This window comes from Myxine glutinosa, chromosome 2, assembly GCF_964187855.1.
Source record: "Myxine glutinosa chromosome 2, kmMyxGlut1.1, whole genome shotgun sequence".
NCBI classification, from domain to species: Eukaryota; Metazoa; Chordata; class Myxini; order Myxiniformes; family Myxinidae; genus Myxine; species Myxine glutinosa.
In genome coordinates this window covers 21,944,044-21,964,756 of record NC_136262.1, presented here as the reverse complement: position 1 = coordinate 21,964,756, position 20,713 = coordinate 21,944,044, and the positions used below count along the sequence as shown (strand labels likewise).

General features: G+C 44.4%; 1 protein-coding gene across 2 annotated transcripts in view; it reads left to right on the top strand.

Annotated features, from left to right (window-relative positions):
* The window catches only part of SNX24 (sorting nexin 24), a 71,297-nt gene that overhangs the window by 28,335 nt on the left and 22,249 nt on the right, over positions 1-20,713 (top strand). For both annotated transcript variants that reach the window (XM_068108641.2, XM_068108640.2), the window contains exons 2-3: positions 8,614-8,697; positions 8,803-8,907. In XM_068108641.2, the coding sequence (XP_067964742.1) occupies positions 8,614-8,697; positions 8,803-8,907 (189 nt within the window). The remainder of the gene's footprint in view (positions 1-8,613; positions 8,698-8,802; positions 8,908-20,713) is intronic.

The following is a 20,713-nucleotide window of genomic DNA, read 5'->3' as shown; positions in this document are numbered from 1 at the left end:
TCGGCTTGGTGTGTTCAATAGCTTGGCGTCCGCTCTTTCGAAGGGTGCAGGGTGGGGGTCCCGGCTGTGTGGCGATGAAGCGAGATGGTCTCTGCCTTTAATATGGAGTGCTCTACCCATTCGCACGAGGCGATCACACGTGTTCTTGCAGCATGTGTTGGCACATGCGGCTGAACCATTTATTTGTAAGATGTCGTGTGGAGGCTTCTCATTGCACATGTGGATCAGCCATTTGTGGATTGTGATTCAAGTGGAGGTGTGATGCACGGACAACGGGGCGATGAAAGAATCGCACAGATTGGAGATGAAAAAAGAGAGATAGGAGGGTGGGGTTTAAGGGAGAAAAGTAGACCTCCAATTTTGGTCTATGCTAATTGTGTTTTACAAACACTTACCTGACACTCATTAAGATATAACTCCTGAATAATTAACCCCTATGTCATTTTCCTATTGAGGCCTGGTGTTGGCTTAATGGTTAAGGTGGCTGGCCTGATATCGCGGGGTCCTGAGTTCATGCCCCTGTCATGCCATTGAATTAACACCAGGTGGGTTGACTCAGCCTATGTCGTCCTTCCGAGGTGGACAAAATGAGTACCGGATTACTGGGATGAATGGCGCCATTCCAGTATCGTGTGTCAAAGTAGCGACCTGTCCAAGATTGTGCCAAATAGCCCAGGAAACTGCTTTGGCAGCCCTACGCATCATGTGAAGATGCAATAGGGGTGGTCTTCTTCTTCTTTTTGTATTGCAATTAAGGAATGTCCCTCTGACTTAATCTGCAATCTGAGAGACACAGAATCGCCCTCTACAAACAAGCAGTTTGTCAGGTGGTACACGGCTGTCTGCATGTCGGCCAACGTTTTTCGCAATGCCAGCCCTTCCCTTGGGAATCGTTCCATAGACTTGTTTCTGGATCACTGGCCTCCATCTTATGGGAACGCCTCAAAGGTAAAAAAATAAATAATCAAATATAACAAAGCTAGGGATGCCCCACATCAAAGTACACAGTCGAAAAGCACTCTTCAAAGTAGTGCAGGCATGTACTTCAGCCCAAAGGCTGTAAAGCACGTGGTCAGCCAAACACAACTAGACCCACTGGTCTTCTTCGGGCAGAGTGAATTCACCTCTGGTTGAGTTGACAAGGTGTGACATCCGGCATAAATGGCAACTAGTACTGCATAACTGGAATGGGGACCGTGAACCCTCGTCACACCAGAATTTTCTGCAAGGGTTCTGACCAATAGGGGGCAGCTGCCATGCATCCCCCCCCCCCCTATTTCGGCATCCATTTTTTTTTTTTTTTTTTGTATGCAACATCGAGGCTCGTGTAAGACCTAACCTTGATCACAAAAAGACAGAAACATAAAACGTAAGATAAAGGTAGCGGGAGAACAAGATGGAGAGCAGGGACATCTGGAGATCTGTGGGAGGGAGAGGGCTTGGGGTGAGGAGGCATGGGAAGGGTAAAAAAAAAAAAAACACATGGACACTGCTAGGACTTCCAGGAAAAAAGTCGGTATTTCTAAAAAGTGGATCTGGGGTGAATTAACGGGGGTAGAAAAGATCAAGGTTTTGGATGGGGGAAGATAAGAGATGGTGGTGAACAGCTGTTCTAAGATCTGGAGGGAGGAGTGGGATTGAACAGAGTGAGGGAGTTTGTTCCAGAGGCAGGAGTAAATAGGAATGAAAGAGTGAAGGTGAGCAGAGAGCCTAGATTTTGGCAGTTTAACCGTAAGAGGGTTGCTGGCAGATCTTGTGCGACCTGTAGGAATATTTGGGGGACAGAGCACAGAGAGAGCAGGGGGAGCAAGGCTGGAGAGGAGTCTGTAGAAGACAGAAAGACCACCAACCTGCCTGCGGTGAGTGAGTGCTTCTTTGCAGTGGGCAGGTTTGAGTCTCCCAGACTGCTAATCAAGCCGGAAGTAACTTTTTTAACTGTAAAATATTACTTCTTGGCTGCAAATAAATCCTTGTAAACTATGCAATTTGAGAAACCGGCACCCAACTGTTTTCTTTGTTTTTACAAACAAAATATTGATCATGATGTTGGTTTTGAGAACCAAAGACCATTCATTGATCGGTGACAGATTGCTTTTACCCATCAAAGAACATTATTCATTGATCGATGACCAATTGGTTTTACAAACCAAAGACAATTCGCTTTTGCAAACCAAAGACCATTCGATTATTGATCGATAAATCGGTTGGTTTTACAAACCGAAGATCGATCATGACTTTTAGTACCGATTCCAAGCACAAGTGAGTGATGAGGACCCCACCATGCCGGTTTCAGAAGTTGAGATGTACCTTCTATACACCTTACGTGGCAGCCTGTGAATGACGAGCAGCGCAAAATGCCATGCGCAATGATGTGGCTACATCATGATGCGTAAATTGCACCAATCTCTCCGTCCGTGCTAAGATTGCTGCTTCCGGTTTTGGCAGGGACATCGCTTGATTTGTTGAGAGAGAGAGGAGTTCTGTCAGGAAGACTGTTTTCAAGTGCTCGCTGTCGAGACTGGCAGTGTCTCCAGCTGCGTGGCCATAAAATGCATCGGGCCTTTTGATGACAATCCTGGATTTATTAATTTTTCAGGATCGTGAGTTGGAGTGGTGGTGGTGGTTGGTGGTAGTGGGAGGAGGTGTGGTGTGTCAGTGGGGTAAGAAAATGTCCGGAAGGTCTCAAAAGATCTGTTGGTGCTTTACTGGTGTTTTATTTATTTATTTTTGCTTTTGCAAAATTATATATATTTTTTCTTGGTTTGATCTGATGATTAACATTTTCCAAAAATCTGCTGCAACAGTTCCTTTACTGGGAATTTCCTGGTTGCATTGTGGTATAAACAGAACGACTTCTGAATGCCAGGTGCTCGGGCTGCCAGCAGCAGTTATCGGAACGCATTTGCTTTCTTGCACGTATTACATTACTTGAGCGTGTCTGCTTGTTCCCACACCAAAGGAGGGAATTTAATGAAACGGCTATTTGTCCGCTCTAGAAAATGCTTTGCCTTTGTTTCTAGTGAGCCAAGGCCTGATGGGGGGCAGCCAATCAATAGGCCGCTTTCTTTCCCGTCCTAACCAGTTTTCATGTGTCAAAGATTGGCCAGGCATGCGGCGGACGTCAAGAAGCAAAGCTGAGATTCGACGGGCAGGCTTGTTAACACGATCTGGAGATGTCCACCTATTCCCTACTCGAACGGGCAACGCCACACTCGGACACGAATACTTGAAAGGGTCTCTCTTCAAATGAACTGCCGGGTTGTTTGACACCTGGTAGCAAAGTAATTAAAAAGGCCGAAGCGAAGCATGGAGGGGGGGGGGGGGGGTACTGTGACTTACCCGCGCAAGTGTACGGCTGAAAAATGTGTTTGTAAAACAGGCAAATGTACCATAACTTACTATGCCCGTTTATCTTGTTTGTAAATCTGTGTTTATCAAACTGCACGTCAGTGAAGTGTGGAATTTATGGCTGTTCATTAGTTGCTTATTGATCCGAGACTTGGAATAATGATGGAGAAAATGTTTTCCCGTGATTTATGAATCGAGGGCCAGGTTAAGTAGAGTTCAGATTGGGCAAACTGTTTTATCCGACACATATCCATGAAGCCGTCGCCATGCGTCTTTTGACGTGCTCCTGGTGTGCTCCTCGTATTGTAAACGAAACAGGTGCGCTTGAAATGAATTGCTCCACTTCATGGATGTTGAGTGAGATTTGCTCCGAAAACGTAAATTGTTCATACGACATTTTCCCATTCGAATTGGATTTTTCTGCCTTTTCCTCTCTTTTTTTTTAACCTTTAACATCGGTCAAGATCATTTTGGAAATTCTTACCGAAGCACAAGTAATCGATTGTAGCTTTCCAATCTGTGGGAAAGTTGTGATTTGCAGTCGTGGTTTTTCTGACTCGCGTCAGTTCGAAAAAAATAAATAACTATGTATGCTCTTTTATTTAATTCCACGAATGAAACGAAATATTCTCTAAGTTTCTGAATACTGTTCACGTCATGCATAAACCAAAGGATCCTTGATAGAAATGGGTTAAATACATTTTGATTCAGCTCCTTGATTATGGAACCCGACTGCAGTACTATTTTAACGGTACCGCATATTGCCACTTTTTTGTGGGAAGACTGGGGTACCTTTTTTTTTTTTTTTTTTCTTCTTTTTTTTGGCCACCAAGTCTTTCACAAACTCACTTACCATGCCTAACATTTCATTGTGGTGGGAATTTGTCATTTGTTTTCAGGATGACGACGTCGTGGGATCTTTAACGTCTATCAACGGTCGACCGGTGTTGGCAGACGGGTCCTCCGGCTTAGTCTTTCAGAGGGTCGGCACACACATATTGATGCCTCATCTTACCTGTAAAACACCAGAACGATAGTTTATTCGTAGGGTGAAGATTCAAACCTCGGCCTGACAGCTTGAGGGGAGTGCATGGACCTCTTGGCTACCTTTACCGCCCACTTGTCTAACAGGCCTTCTTTTTTTTTTAACCAAAATGGGCAGCTTGTACCAGCCTTGAATACATTATTTTGCAAAATAAATACTTGCACATTGCTCTACCAGCAAAATAAATACTTGCACTGTCGGCCTTGAATAAACAGTAAGTTGTCATGGCTAACCAATGGGTTTGAGCACGCTATGACACATGGCCAGAACAATGTAGCCGGACGAGAAGTGATATGAAGCTCCGGCAACAGTAGATTAAGGGGTTTAGTGATCCATATATTGACAAAAGTGCGGCTTGGAAACAGGAAAAATGAAAATGTTCTGAACTGTCCATTTATAGGATTAACCCGTCTTGTCGTGGCAGGCTGCTGGGTAGGCAAATGGCTGGCGGCCTCGAAGCACTGTTTCATGTCATTTTCGACATGATTTCTCTATGCACAGCTCCTCAACAAGGTCTGACAACGGGAAAGATATTGGAGTGGAGAAGAGGAGGGGGCGGTGGAGGAAGCACACGGAGTAAGGGCGAGTTGGAAATCGATAATGGAAAACTGACACTTCTTGTAGCGTATTCTATCCTCAGAACCATCGCGGAAACGAGGATTTAAGAATGCCAGGGACGCTTTTCCTCGCAGGGTTGCGTTCCAAGCCATCGTGGCATTCCGTAACGGAGAGACTTGAGTGACACTCCATTTGGCATGGCGCGAGTAACTTTCGATTCGGTGGTCATCGCAATTAAACTTTCTGCACAGGCAGTTTTAGTGGGATGCTTATGCTTTGGTGCAAGGTTTTTTTTCTTTTTAATTTTTCTTGTATCCAAGGCATCCTTGAAAGGCCAGGGTGCCTCAAATACACCTGGGACAACGCTGTGCTCCCCACGTTTTGAGCTGTAAAGTCTCTCTCAAATTAGCCTTTCCTTTTTCTTTTTTTCAAAATCCTCTAAATTAAATTTTTTAAGTTTTGACTTTACAAAATTTAAGTTGTAAACTAGAAGGGCACTCGGTAGAGCGCACACCTCCACCTGGCCGAACAGTTTATGTTTTGTATCCCACTGATAGGCCGGATCTGGATTCGGACCTGAACCAAAATCTAATCGGCTTGTTCTTCTCACCTGACCAACTCGTCCACCAAGTTCAGTCATAACTTGTCCTTAATTTTTAAATATCATGTTATATATCGCTTTATGCCCGATCTCTCAAAGGTGAGGAATCACTTAAAAAATTAAATAATTATCATAAATCCTAATCTATATTCAGATCTTCACCAAAATCAAATTGATTAGTTCTTGTCACACACCCAATCTGTCCACCAAGTTTCTTCCAATTCCATCCATAACTTTTTCAAATATCATATATCGTTTTGGCCCTATCTCTCAATGGTGAAGAAGCACTAAAAAACAAGACCGAAAGTCTAACAGCGGCGTAGCCATGCTTGTTTGATACTTTAGTTGAAGAGGATAGTATGACCTGGGTGGAGATACCAGTTAGCAAATAATGTAAGTATTAAATCATTTTGAAGTATTCTAAGTCTCTAAGCTGTCTGTCACCATGGAAGTGAAGAGATTGTATTGAGACCCTGGTTTATTCTATATGTTTTGAGTCAACAATGAACCAACCATACACCGCTTCAATCCAGTAACCTTGCAGTGACGAAAACGGGATTGCAGTGTTACGATTATATTTACTAAATTATTATTATTAACGTTATTATTATTATTAGGAAAACAATACTACTGTATTAAGAAACCTGGGCAAATTTGTCCGAAGCAGCCTGAAGGTGAGGCATGAACTATGAAGGCATGAAGCCTAAGGCCTATAAGTACTGTGTCATTCGAAGACCCGTACTGCCTATGGTTTCGATATTTGATGGTCATTTTAACAATTGCTTTGTTTGTGTTTCACACTGAAAGAAAAATGTAAAGGTAGAGCATGTAGTTTGTGATACATGGCAGGTTCGACGATATGTTCGGTCTGAACGGCATAAAAATCAAAATGGTGGTGTGTGGTGTGTGGAGTCAGCCGTCGTACCGCCGTAATGACATCACATCACCCCGTCACGTGACCAGAACCTCAGGACTCATTGGTGTATGTTTGAGGGGACATACATACATACAATATATACATACTGTCATGTGACTACCCTTGGTGAACACCGTAGGGTAGCACGAATGACCAAACGAGCTGTTACTCGAGGCATTCAATTCAAAAAAATATAGCGGAGTTAATACGCTTGGGGGAGCCAGAGGGAGGGGGGAAACCGGAGCCTTACCTGAATGGCGTCCACCCGACGTCTTCACACCTAGATAAATAATCTCAACCAACACAGGTTTAAAATGTACAATAATAAATGCCGGCTTTATTAAAAGAAATGCCGGTAAATAAAATCCTAAATGGGACGTCCTCGTACACAGACAAAGGGAAAGATAACTGAAAAAAAACGTGTTTGGTTATTTAATTACACTTAGCTCGACTCGACTGGTGCGTCTCGTCGGGACTCGTCCAGGTCCTGAGCGCGCAGTCTGGGCGCGGCGCAGTTCTTGGTGGGAAAGTGCGCTCGTTTGTTGGCATGTCCGCCTCAGTCCGCCCTCATTTCACTAGGCCACGCCCGTTGGTGTGAAGTAGGCCTTCCGCACGAAGCGAACAGCAGGCGTGCAGCCCGCTCTTCCAACCATGCTCATACACCCGTCCTCCGCATGGAAAACCGCAGTTTCCGGGCCTCGGCTCTGCCGCCTCACGACCACCAGCAACATCTCCAAACACGGCCGTTCACGATCGCTTCCTTGAGCCCGAGAGCAAAATGCCACCATTCATACGAGGTTCAGGGTGAGAATGCGCAAGAGCAACCAATATCGGACAGAGCATTCTGAACTCCCCACGCGTCAGAGAGAAAGAAGGATAAAATGTCGGGAACACAGTCTTTTGTTCCTCGGGCTCTGACGTCATCTCAACACGTCTCCGTCACAACCCTATCAGCGAGTTCCGTCTTTCCCGTCCTTTCTGTCGATCAAACCCCGCCCAATCACGGCTCCTCGGAGCGTGGCCTCACAGATCTTTCGTCCCGTGTGCTTCCAAAGTCAGGGTTGTCAGCGGCAGTGCTTCATGCCTGGCTTCCGGTGGTTTAATAATTAGTGAGCTTAATGGGTAGTCGATTGCGTGGCTTGGTTAGGTGTCTATGGTGTGGTGCCAAAAGGGACATAGGAATAAAGTAGAGGTAACAACATACAAGGGATAAATTACCCATAATCCCTGAGCTAATTAACATACCCAACTCCTCGTAATGGGGACGAAGGTACATTTACACGACACTCGGTCTACCGGATCCCTACTTATAGTACATCGAGGTGGTTCTTCTTCTTCGCGACAGTCGTAGCACACTAATCTATACACTCTACCTGGTCTATGGTATCACTACCCCCTATAAATGTAACAATACATACATATGGACAGACAAACACTGTTCTAGTCGGCTTTGCCCGATGGTTGTTTTACTAAAGTCAAGTTTGGAACATCACTTTAAATGCTCTGATTGCATCCTGCAGGTGATGGAATATGTTGTGTGAACCGTTTCAGTTTGTGGATGGGAAAACAGCTTTATATAACTTCAGAAGGTGTTGATATGGTCCTGCAGATTTGGTTATTGTTCGTAGGAAGTATTATTGAATAAAGATGATTTTGAGTAATGAAACCAAAGCCAAAAAAATTACATTTTCTCTCTGAGCAATGGCAAACTTTGCTTCCTCTTCAAAAAGCACAACCTTTCGGTTTGCATCTCAGAAATGCGGTGCCTGGCAGGAATTTAACAACCTGGGTAAGGGATTGCTACTTGATTAGTGAGAAAATCCTCGTGGAAAGCAAGTAACCGCGATTGACAATCGGTCGCGTGCGTAAGCAAATGAATCGCAAAGAGATCTGCTGAGTTTCTAGAATAAGTTCCGAGCAGCGCAGCAGATAGATTATGCTTTAATATGCTGCGTTTGATGCATCTCCCATCTTCCTGCGATGTTGCGTGCTTGGCCTTCCTGGCTCGACCAGAAACGCCCCACTGAAGCATTGTAGGCGCCACACCATTAGTTTGATGAAATTATTTTTCTGCAGGCAAATGGTGGCCAGCCCGAACGGCCCAACTTTTGTTTGTGACGACCCTTCTGTGCGTGTTTTGTGCAGTTGTTCAAGGTGGAGGTGCTCGTGAATGGCCGGAAGCACGTCGTGAAGAAGCGTTATAGCGAGTTCTACACTCTGAACAAGAAGGTACTTTGCGCTTCTTGTGGTCGTTGCATGGTTCTTCAGTTGACAGCATCTCAGCAAATTTCATTTTATTTTCTGTCTGTTTGTGATATCTATTTTTGTTTGCAGTTGAAGAAAGTCATTCAAACTCCCGAGTTCCCTTCGAAACATGTCCGAAACTGGATCCCAAAGGTGATGGAACAAAGACGGCAAGGTCTTGACAATTACCTGCAGGTACGTGTGAACGCTGCCAAACGATACTATGACATTGTGGCCTCCGTTACTGATATCCAAAACATATATGTGCATGTGTGCCTGGATAAACCTCGCTAGTCGCAACAACTATTAAACGACCTAATACAAAACAAACAAAAATAGTAGAGTTGTTCCTTTATTTTTCCAATTGTTTTCGCAGCACCTTGTTATGGTTGGGAAATGGTCATTATCATTCATCAAAAGTATTCAGATCATGCAGTAGTAGTACTGTACCAATAAGGTAGGCCATTGTAGTAAAGTAGATCTTTGAATGAAATCCAATCTTTCTTATGCACGTGACCCATAGTTGGTTAGTTCGTTTTTCCCATCCCCATTTTTGGGCCATTGGGCAGCACGTGACCTATATAACTACCTACAATTGTAAGGTCCTCACCACGCAAGCTTCACTCCTTGAGTATTGATGCACTGAGGCCCTTTGTTTTAAAGATAATTTCTATGACAGCCTTTCTAAAGAAGATGATGATAAAGAAATGCAATTGAGCTACGATGTGCATCCCTCAGGTGTTCTCTAATGGAACCACCAAACACGAAAGCTCTCGCCAGCCTACCTAAATGCTTGGCCCAATTGGTTGTTCTTACCCCATGGAAAATGCTGCTTTTCCTGATCAATCGTTGTTTTCCTATTTGGCTCCCCAGAGAAGAAAAAAGTGCTGTTTAATCCAGAAAAAATGATGCCGTCTATTCCGGTGCAGTAATTGCTAGGTTGTTAGCAAAACTTGGACCCGTGATATTGAACATTGCTGTCAATAGCGCCGTTTGCCAGATCGCCCACGAGAGGCACCCTCGGGACTTGCTGCGCACGTACTGCCTGGTTTTTTGCGATGCGCCTGGTGTCATTGAGCACGTGCACTGTGCACAGCGGAGCGCTCAGCGTTTGGCACCCGACGACGTCGCAAAGTCGCACGAAGCCTTTCGTCGAAAGTGACACCTGCGCACGAGTAGTACCCTCTGATAACTCGTACTGCATATTGGTACCGCAGCGGTGAGGAGGAAATAGTTAAACAATCCCTAAATGAGCAATTATTTTGTGCTGCCTCAGGAAACCGTCAATGCCTTCAATTTGCTATCCTCTTGTTTTCAGCCTAATGCACACATAAAAGGCCGAGCTATTTACTGCTCTTATTTACTTGGCGAACATATGTATAGATCTTAGTCCTAATTGTACTAAATCTGTGATTTGGGATTGGTAGTGAGTTTTCCTCCTGCATGCTTCAGGGGGTCCCTCGCCGGATTGCAGTAAAAACTGCCAGCGAGGAAAGCGTCGGCTCTAGGGAAATGCCGGTGAGTGACCCAAGCGCCCACAGAGGATGCACGGCCCTGGCAGCCGCCTTGGCGTTTCCGGCGCAGGGCCGAGAGGCGGTGGGGCTTGGGATTTGATGGTCATGCTTGTAATTGCCGTACCCATGGCCGTTTGTTGTCAGTCGCGATGACATGCGTTTGTGTTCCGCTCTCCACCTGCTCCCCTCGGGTTTGCCTTTGGGAGTTTTCTCGACGTGCAAACTGTCATCAAAAGCGGGGCCTTAGAACCAAACGGCGGCATGGCCCCGTGCTAATGCCCCTTGATGGACATCCTCAACCTTCCAAAAAAGCATCTCGCTTTGGTCTCGTTGTACAGATGCATCGATGGCCATTTCCTCACTGTCGTAAAACACCAGTAGATGCAGCAGCCAGCATGTGACATTTGGGAATTCCTCGATTACGCTGGAAGATTTTCTTTCCTGTTAATTTTACTTTGGGGATTATTTGTATCATGAATGCATCCTACAGTTGAAACAGTGAAGCGAACACTGATTTGACCACTTTTGCACATGTACACAGAGCAAGTACTTCCCTCCCACTCACAACTACTTCTGCACTTAATGGCTTAAAGCACTAAGGATGTTGATTGTGAGCTTGTGCTTCAGTTTGTAATTCACTTTTTATCCTCAAGTATTCTTGTCAGGCGTGCATGACCCGAATTCAAATGCACGAGATTGATCGAACGATGTTGTTGTCTGAGCAACAAATGTCAGTTTTTCCTGCAAGTTAGTCGTGCATCATGAAGGCATCTCACCAATCTATCATGCAGGCAGTTGGCATACAGAGGTAATCGATACCGAACGGCCAACTTTATCTGTTTTTTTTTCTTCCTTTTTAAGGTACTTCATCTACCCTATGGCATTTGGAAAGCTATCTCCTAATAATCGGGCCTTTTACATGGTGAAAGTGATGTTATTCGGAAGCTCTTTTGACGAAAAATACTGCGCATCACCAACGTTTCTGATCATCAAGGTTTCCAGAATAATTATATAATTACTCATCTTTAGCTTCGCGGAGAGCGGAATTCAGCCCAAACGACCTCTTTCCTCTCCCCTTTCCTTAAAAAAAAATATAAATGATAAAACTAAAGTGACAAAGGCAATTTGTAAAACTTGTCATTGTTAAGGGCAGAGACATTTCTCCTGGCAGCATAAATGATGGAGTGGTCTGTGGAACACATTTCACTTTAACCACGGTCCTCGTCTGAGCTGCAAAGAACTAGTTTCTATTAACCTGAGATGCTGGTACCATCCCAGAGGAAGAGCAAGCGGGGCATGGTGGGAAGGTGGGATGCCCTGTGGTACGCTCTAATTAGTTTCAGAGGGAGAATAAAAGCTCTGTGGCTAAGTGAGGCAGCCTTTGTCAAACAGGCTGGTGAAGGGGAGAGATAAATGAAAGGGAGAATCGTCCAGGTGACTGATTCACCACCAAAACCAAGGCAAGGAAGTGTTTTTCTTTTCCTCCAACTCTGCCCTGAACATTAAAGTGAAACGAGGAATTATACGATTCACATTTTAATTTTGGATAATCTAATAGATTAAAAGCCATTTCGTTTTTGGACGACGTACGCATGTGTGTGTGTGTGTACGGACTGCCTACGCCCCATGGGTTGGACAGCTCGCCTGACTCCGCTCACAATTGTAATCTGGAAAATAATCATACATCTGCCTTTTGTGAAAACATGTAGGCCTTAGGCCTCGGGTGTCAGGTCATGACCCATTGCAATTTGAATTATATGAGCGATATAACCACGATGTATTTTATTATTTATATATATATATATATATATATATATATATATATATATATATATATATATATATATATATATATATATATATATATATATATATATATATATATATATGTGTATATATATATATATTATATATATATATGTGTATATATATATATATTATATATATATATATGTGTATATATATATATATTATATATATATATATATATTATATATATATATTATATATATATATATATATATCCAGTCACGTGAAAAAGTAAGTACACCACACCCCATGTAAAGTTTTGACTTTTTCAACATATTTCAACATACAGCTATTTGATCGTCATTTCAACAATATTGATAGATAAAGGTGATATAATATAACAAATATCATGAAACATTTACATTTTGTAGTCCATTGTATAATTTAAATAAACATAAATGCAAATTTCGCATGTGGAAAAAGTAAGTACACCCTTGGCTCTAATAGGTGGTATTTCCCGCTTTGGCAGAAACAACCTCAAGTAGGCGTTTCTTATAACTGTCTACAAGTCTCTGACATCGACTGGGAGAAATTTTTGCCCACTCCTCCATGCATAATTCTTTCAGCTGTGCGATGTTTGAGGGGTTTCTTGCATACACAGCTCGTTTCAAATCCCCCCACAACATCTCGATGGGATTTGGATCTGGGCTTTGACTTGGCCATTCCAGAACCCTCCATTTCTTTTTAGCCATTCCTTGGTGTATTTACTGGTATGTTTTGGGTCATTGTCATGTTGCAAGGTCCACCTTCGGTTGAGCTTCAACTTTCCGACAGATGGCCTCACATTATCCTCAAGCACCCTCTGGTACAATGAAGAATTCATCGTGGATTATATGATGGTGAGCTTCCCAGGCCCTGATGCAGCAAAGCTGCCCGAAACCATAATATTTTCACCACCATGCTTTACAGTTGGTATCAGGTTCTTGTGGTCAAATGCTGTCTTTGGTTTTCGCCAAACATGTCTTCTGGTACTGTGGCCAAATAGCTCTACCTTTGACTCATCTGTCCAGAGCACATTGTTCCAGAAGTGCTGGTCTTTGCCGAGGTGTTCATTGGCAAACTTTAGTCTTGCCCTGATGTTCTTTCTGGACAGCAAAGGTTTCCTCCTGGCACACCTCCCATGTAGATCAAATTTGTGCAGCCTCTTTCTAATGGTAGACTCGTGCACTTTGACATTAACAGTGGCAAGAGCTACCTGTGGGTCCCATGATGACATTCTGGGGTTCTTAGAGACTTCTTTCAGCATATTGTGGTCTGCCCTCGGGCTGAACTTGCTGGGGCGGCCTGGCCTGAACAAGTTGGCAGTTGTTTGGAATCTTCTCCACTTGTAGATGATCTTCCGAGTAGTCGAATGATTGATTTCAAATTGTTTGGAGATCTTTTTAAATCCCTTCCCAGACTCGTAGGCATCTATAACCTTCTTTCTATCTATAACCTAACATCTTTATAAAGGACAATCATCACTGCAATACTCCACCGATCTGGGCTTTATGGCAGAGTGGCCAGACGGAAGCCTCTCCTCAGTGAAAGACACATGAAAGCCCGCTTGGAGTTTAAAAAAAGCACCTAAAGGACTCTCAGACTGTGAGAAACAAGATTCTGTGGGCTTTCATGTGTCTTTCACTGAGGAGAGGCTTCCGTCTGGCCACTCTGCCATAAAGCCCAGATCGGTGGAGTATTGCAGTGATGATTGTCCTTCTGGAAGTTTCTCCCATCTCCACACAGGATCTCTGGAGCTCAGCCAGAGTGACCATCGTGTTCTTGGTCCCCTCTCTTACCAAGGCCCTTCTCCCCCGATTGCTCAGTTTGGCCGGGCGGCCAGCTCTAGGAAGAGTCCTCGTTGTTCCAAACTTCTTCCATTTAAGAATTATGGAGGCCACTGTGCTCTTGGGAACCTTCGATGCAGCAGAGATTTTTTTTTTGTCGGCTTCCCCAGATCTGTGCCTCGACACAATCCTGTCTCTGAGCTCTGCAGGCAGTTCTTTCAACCTCATGGCTTGGTTTTTGCTCTGATATGCATTGTCAGCTGTGGGACCTTATATAGACAGGTGTGTGCCTTTCCAAATCATGTCCAATCAATTGAATTTACCACAGGTGGACTCCAATCAAGGTGTAGAAACATCTCAAAGATCAAGAGAAATGGGAGGCAACTGAGCTAAATTTCAAGTGTCACAGCAAAGGGTCTGAATACTTATGTAAATGTGATATTTCAGTTTTTTTTTTTTCATAAATTTGCAAAACTTTCTAAAATCCTGTTTTCTCTTTGTCAGTATGGGGTATTGAGTGCAGATTGATGAGGGAAAAAATGAATTTAAACGATTTCAGCATAAGGCTGAAACATAACAAAATGTGAAAAAAGTGAAGGGGTCTGAACACCTTCTGAATGCACTGTATATGTATGTATATATATTTAGGGATTTTTTTTTATGATGGCATATTATGATCAGTTTTGGATGCGGTTTGCGACACAGTCCTATGTAACAGAGTGGCAGAAGTTGGAAGTGGGGATCCCGATGGGATGTACCATCTCCGCTATTTTGTTTGTGCTGGTTATGGAGTTGTTGATACATGCGGTGAGTGGACATGGGAAATAAGTGGAGCTAGCCCCTGGTCAGAGGTTGCCAGCAATGTTTGCTTTCATGGATGACCTGACAGTTGTCCAGCAGTCTGCTGATGCAGCAGTAGAGGTACTGGGACGACTGGAAAGGTTGATGCGGTGGGCAAGAATGGGATTTAAAGCAAGAAAGTCGAGGAGTGTGGTAGTGAGACGAGGAGTGGTGGATAACATGCACAGGTTTGAGCTGGGAGGGGAGGTGGTTCCATCATTGGTAGAGGCCCCTGTGAAGAGTTTGGGAAGATGGTATACAGTGGAGTTGAATGATGTGGGAAGAGTGGAGGAGGTCAGAAACAAGTTTTTGAGAGGTTTGAAGAGGATTGATGGATGTGGTTTGCCAGGTAAGGTGAAGGTATGGTGTTTGAAGTTTGGATTGATGCCACGAGTATTGTGGCCATTGATGATGTATGATATTGCAATTGGGCATATAGAGAGGATGGAGGTTGTGGTGAGCGGGTTTGTGAGGAGGTGGTTGGGAGTGCCACGCTGTTTGACGAACATTGCCTTTTATGGTCAGGGTGGAAAACTCCAGTTTCCCTTGACATCATTAACCGAGGAGTTTAAGGTGGTGAGGGTGCGGGAGTTCATCATGTTGCGAGATTCAAGTGATGCAGTGGTAAAGAATGCTCTCCCAGAGAAGAAGGGAAGACGGAAGTGGAATGCAAGAGCAGAGGTGGATGAGATGGAGGAGCGGTTGCAACAGGAGGAGGTCATGGGGATGGTACAGCAAGGGAAGCATGGCTTAGGGTGGATGAAGCATGAGCGATGGGGAAAGGCATGTGTGAAAGAGAGGCGGAAGATGGTTGAGAGAGAGGTGAGAAGAAAGGAAGAGGAGGGGAGATATGTGAAAGCAGTCGGTCAGGCACAGCAAGGTGCTCGGACTAAGTGGGAAAGTGTGCGGATGAGGATATTGAAGTGGCAAGAGATTTGGAGGATGGAGCCAATATTGTTGAATTTCCTGTTGCGGGCAACGTATGATGTGCTTCCGTCACCAGTAAACTTGAGATTGTGGGGGTTGTTGCAGGAGGAGAGATGTTATTTGTGTGGAGGTGTGGGAACAGTGCAGCATGCACTGAGTGCATGTTCAGTGGCATTGGCAGCAGGACAATACAGGTGGCGACATGATCAGGTGCTGGCGGTGGTGGTGCAGATGGTGCAACAAGAGGTGCTGAGGTCGAGAGAAAGAAGAGTGGAGAAGGAGACTGATGGGGGGAGAGGTGTGGTTTGTCAAAGAGGGCCAAGTGGTAAGAGGTGGAAAGCAAGAGGGCTGTCAGATGCTTGTGATTGGCAGGTGGTGGCAGACCTAAAGCCACAATTGGTATTCCCAGAGGAGATCTGTGTGACAAGGTTGCGGCCTGACATTCTCATTTGGTCAGGTGCAACAAGACGGGTCATCTTCAGGGAATTGTCGGTACCTTGGGAAGAAAACATGGAGGAGGTGCATGAGAGGAAGAGAGGAAAGTACAGGGAGCTGGAGGCAGAGTGCCGGGAGAAGGGTTGGCGAGTTTCGTGTCAGCCATTTGAGGTGGGGTGTAGAGGGTATATTGGCAATTCCTTTTCTGCATTTCTTGCTAGGCTGGGTGTGTGTGGGACAGAAAGAAGGAGGATGTGTGACAAGGTGGCCCAGGTTGCGTTGAAAGGCTCATTTTGGATATGGAGGAAGTTTATGGAGGCACGTCGAACGGTGTAGGTTTTTTTTTTGTTTTTTTTTGTTACTATTATTATTTCTTATTTTGTGTATATGAGTGAGTGTGTGAGGGTGTGTGTTTTTGCATGAATTAATTTTTGCATGAGTGTGTGTTTTTGTATGTTGAGTGGTGTATGTTGTAAGGGTAGGTGGTTGGTTTGTTGGTGTTGTGTGTGTGTGTGTTTGTGTATGGGTGTGTATGTGTGTGTATGAATGATCTGGTGTGTTTTGTTGGTGAGTGGTGAAGGGTATAAAGGTGGGTGTTTGAGTGTTCCACCATGTTTGTTTGGTGCTGTGGATTCTGGATGCGGAGGTGTTGTTGTTGTTGTAGTCTGCGTTTGCACTGGCTGGGGGTGGGGGTATGTATGCATCCAGGTGTAGTTGCTGCATGTGGATGTGTATATGCCCATGCTGGCCCACCTTAGCTGACCGTATCGAGGTTGAAGGGCGGAAACGGGATGATGCTGTGGACCTCGACTGAGGACCCGGTCAGTGCGGCACACTTGTGACCAGGTGTGTTTTGAACTTGTGTATATGTATATATATATATATATATATATATATATATATATATATATATATATATATATATATATATATATATATATATATATATATATATATATATATTAGGTGCACCTTAAAAGTAACCTAAAAATAAGTAACCTTCAAATATTTTTCACAACTTGTTTATTGCATGTACATGTGTAACTGTTATTTTTCAACGTGATCTCCATTTGCGTAAATGCATTTTTCCAGCGTTTTACTGAGGCCTGGATTCCTCTAGAGTCTAGAACCACCTTTCAAGGCCATTATTCCCCGCAGAGCAGGAGGTTGGCCTTTTTCGGGCACCATGGTCTCCTTTTTGAAGCAATGTTTTATGGCCGGATGCCCTTCCTGCCGCCAACCCTGTTAGTCGCCTTTTGCGACACACAGGGGATTACCAGTGAACTGGTACTCAATTTGCCGACCTCGGAAGGATGACAGGCTGAGTCAACCCCCTTGGCGTTAATTCAGTGATCGACCGGGATTCAAACCCAGGACCGGAGGATCCCAAGCCGGCACCCTAACCGATAAGCCAACACGAGGCTTTCTGGATTCCTCTGGAAAGAAAAATAATAATTTTGGCTGCTTGTGTAGCCATTCGTGCACAGCCTCTTGGACCTCTTCGTCGGATCGGAAAGTGGTTCCACCAAGTGCCTCTTTAAGTGGCCCAAATATGTGGTAATCCGAAGGGGCGAGGTCTGGTTAGTTGGGTGGATGAGGAAGACACTCAAAATGCAGGTTCTCCATTGTTGCAGCTGTAGCGCGGGCAGTATGGGGCCGAGCATTGTCATGCTGCAGCAAAACACCGGTAGTGAGTAGACCACGACGTTTTTATCTGATTGCTGGTTTTAGATGATTTTTAAGGTCGCAATATGATGCACTGGTGACTGTGGTCCCTCTGGGCATGTATTGCTCTACAAGTGGGCCTCGGCTAGCCCAGAAGAGCGTCGGCATCACTTTCCCAGAGGACGGCTGTGTGCAGAATTATTTGGGCTTCGGTGAAGTTGAATAGCGCCACTCTTTGCTTGCCCTCTTCGTTTCTGGCTGAAAGTAATGCACCCAGCTTTCATCCCCAGCCACTATGCGCAGTAAGAAAGCGTCACCTTCTGTTTCATAACGTCGCGGAAGTTCTTCACATGCGTCCACTCACCGTTCTTTCAGTTCGGGTGTGAGTTGTCTCGGCACCCACCTTGCAGACACTTTGCGGAACCCCAGCACGTTGTGAATGATATGGTGTGCTGAACCATGGCTAATGCTTAATTCGGAGACCACTTAATCCAGCGTAATGCGACGGTGTTCCCTTAGCAAGCGCTCAATTCCTGCAACCATTTCTGGTGCATCGGCTGTGTGAGGCTGGCCAAAGCGAGCAGCGTCTGCCACACTGGACGCTCCACTTTTAAACTACCTGTCCCAGTCGTACACCTGCTGCAGCAACAAACATGCGTCACCATATTGCATCTTCATTCTGCGATGGTTTTCACTGGGATTCACACCCTCACTTCGCAAGAAACGGATGACAGAACGTTGCTCCTCCCTGGTTCATGCTTTTAAGGGAGCCGCCATCTTGGAACTGCTCTAATGACGTCATACACTCAATGTTGCTAGATCTAAAACAGGCAAAACATGACTCTTACCCAAAGATATAACATATGTCGTCTACAACTACACACATTACATTCTCAAATTTATATCTTCATTTTAAGGTTACTTATTGACTGGCCCTCGTGTATATATATATATATGCTCATTGCAAGTTTAACCTTGCTATTTCCGTGAAACATGTTTAAATAATATTGTTTTTAAAACTCTGCATGCAAGATGTGAAGTAACCCAAACATGTTTGATTTTGTTCCTTCTGCACCTGCCTGATACACAGCATCAAAGGCTCATAAGCAGGGCCTAGCCTAGACTAGTTATCTACACTCGTTTGATTGTTGGGTTTCGATATCGCTTTGGAGCAACAAAAATGATCCTATTTATCGAAAGAACGAGAAGCAGCATGGTTTTCCCATTGGGGGGGGGGGGGGGGGGGGAGCTGTGTGGAGCGATTCTTGTTGTACTCATAAATTCTCTTTCCTAATGACCACGGCTGAGGAATTTCGCTTTTGTTTTTGATGGCTGCTCCAATTAACACACTCCGCAACCAAGACATTACCAAGATGGATGCGTGTGCGAGGAAGTCCATCAGGAGTGATGGAGTAACACCGCGGTGTCTGCCGTCGCTCCGTAATCATTGAAAACTGCAACTCGTCCGGTGGCATGATGGAGATCACCGCACGACGGCTCAGGCATTGGGGATTTTTGTGAAAGATTCTTGCGATTCAAGATGGAGAAGCTTTAAGGCTTGTTATAAGAGACAAATTGTGGCTAAAACCTAATCGTGTCAGCAAAAAGTGCATCATGGCAGAGGAATTAATTTAATTATTTGTGAGGCCTATTTTGTTGTTTTCATGAGACCTTACTCTCACCCCCACATCCCCTCATCCCCCCTTCACACCGCTGTGCCCCCCTCACTCAAGTGCAAATTAATGCGCATCCATCATCATGAAATCATTTTCATTTGACTTTGGAAATGAAGTTGTTTTTTATTTTATTTTATGCCAATGTTAAAACCCCAACCAAGTTAAAGATTCACCAAGTCTTCACAAAGCATAAACTATTAACTATTTTCGACCTGCGATATTTAGTGTGATGACATTTCCAAACCAAGAACTCAACTTTGGTCTTGCACGAATGCGTGTGCTTGTTAGGACAAACTGGACTTCTAAATCACGCAGTTCACCATGTAACATTAATTTTGCACACACAGTTCTAAATCTGCTCAATTCGATTTTGTTTTGTCACCCCTCGGCCCAAATTGGGCTAAGGGGTATTGTCGTCCGGGCGTCCGTCAACTTTTGGTTTCCGTCAATTTCAAGGAGAACGGCTTGTCCGATTAAATCCATTTTTGCAGTGTATGTTGGGGTTGGGTAGAGGAAGGTTCCTTTCGAAAATGGGCGTGCTGCGATTTTCAATATGGCCGCTACGGCAGCCATCCGGGCGTCCGTCAACTTTTGGTTTCCGTAAATTTCGAGCAGAACGGCCTGTCCGATTAAATCCATGTTTGCAGTGTGTGTTGGGGTTGAGTAGAGGAAGGTGCCTTTCGAAAATGGGTGCGCTGCGATTTTCAATATGGCCGCCACGGCAGCCATCTTGAAATTGGTTTCCTTCAATTTGGAGCAGAACGGGTTGTCCGATTAAATCCATTTTTGCAGTGTGTGTTGGGGTTAAGTAGAGGAAGGTTCCTTTCGAAAATGGGTGCGCTGCGATTTTCAATATGGCCGCCACGGCAGCCATCTTGAAATTGGTTTCCACCATGCATGGGCTGAGGGGTTACGCCCGCTTTGCGGTGCTATTTATTTTTAATATACAGTCGTGGCCAAAAATATTGGCACCCTTGCACTTTTTTCAAAGAACTCACAATTTTCTCCTAAGATAAGTTGAAATTGACAAAAGTGTTTGGTCTCCACAATTCTTTATTTGACTGTTAATATTACAGAACCTTTGTTTTTGATTCAGAACTTAATATGTCCTTTTAAATCAGAAAATAAAAAGAAATTGCATTGACAAAATTATTGACACCCCAGACTTAATATTTGGTAGCACAGACTTTGGACAAAATAACTGCAGTGAAGCGCTTCCTGTAACCATGAATGAGTTTCCTACACCTCGCTACTGGCAGTTTGTCCCACTCTTCTTGTGCAAACTGCTCCTGTTCTCCCAGATTTGAAGGAAGCCTTCTCCCCAATGCTGTTTTCAGATCTACCCACATGTGTTCAATGGGATTTAGAT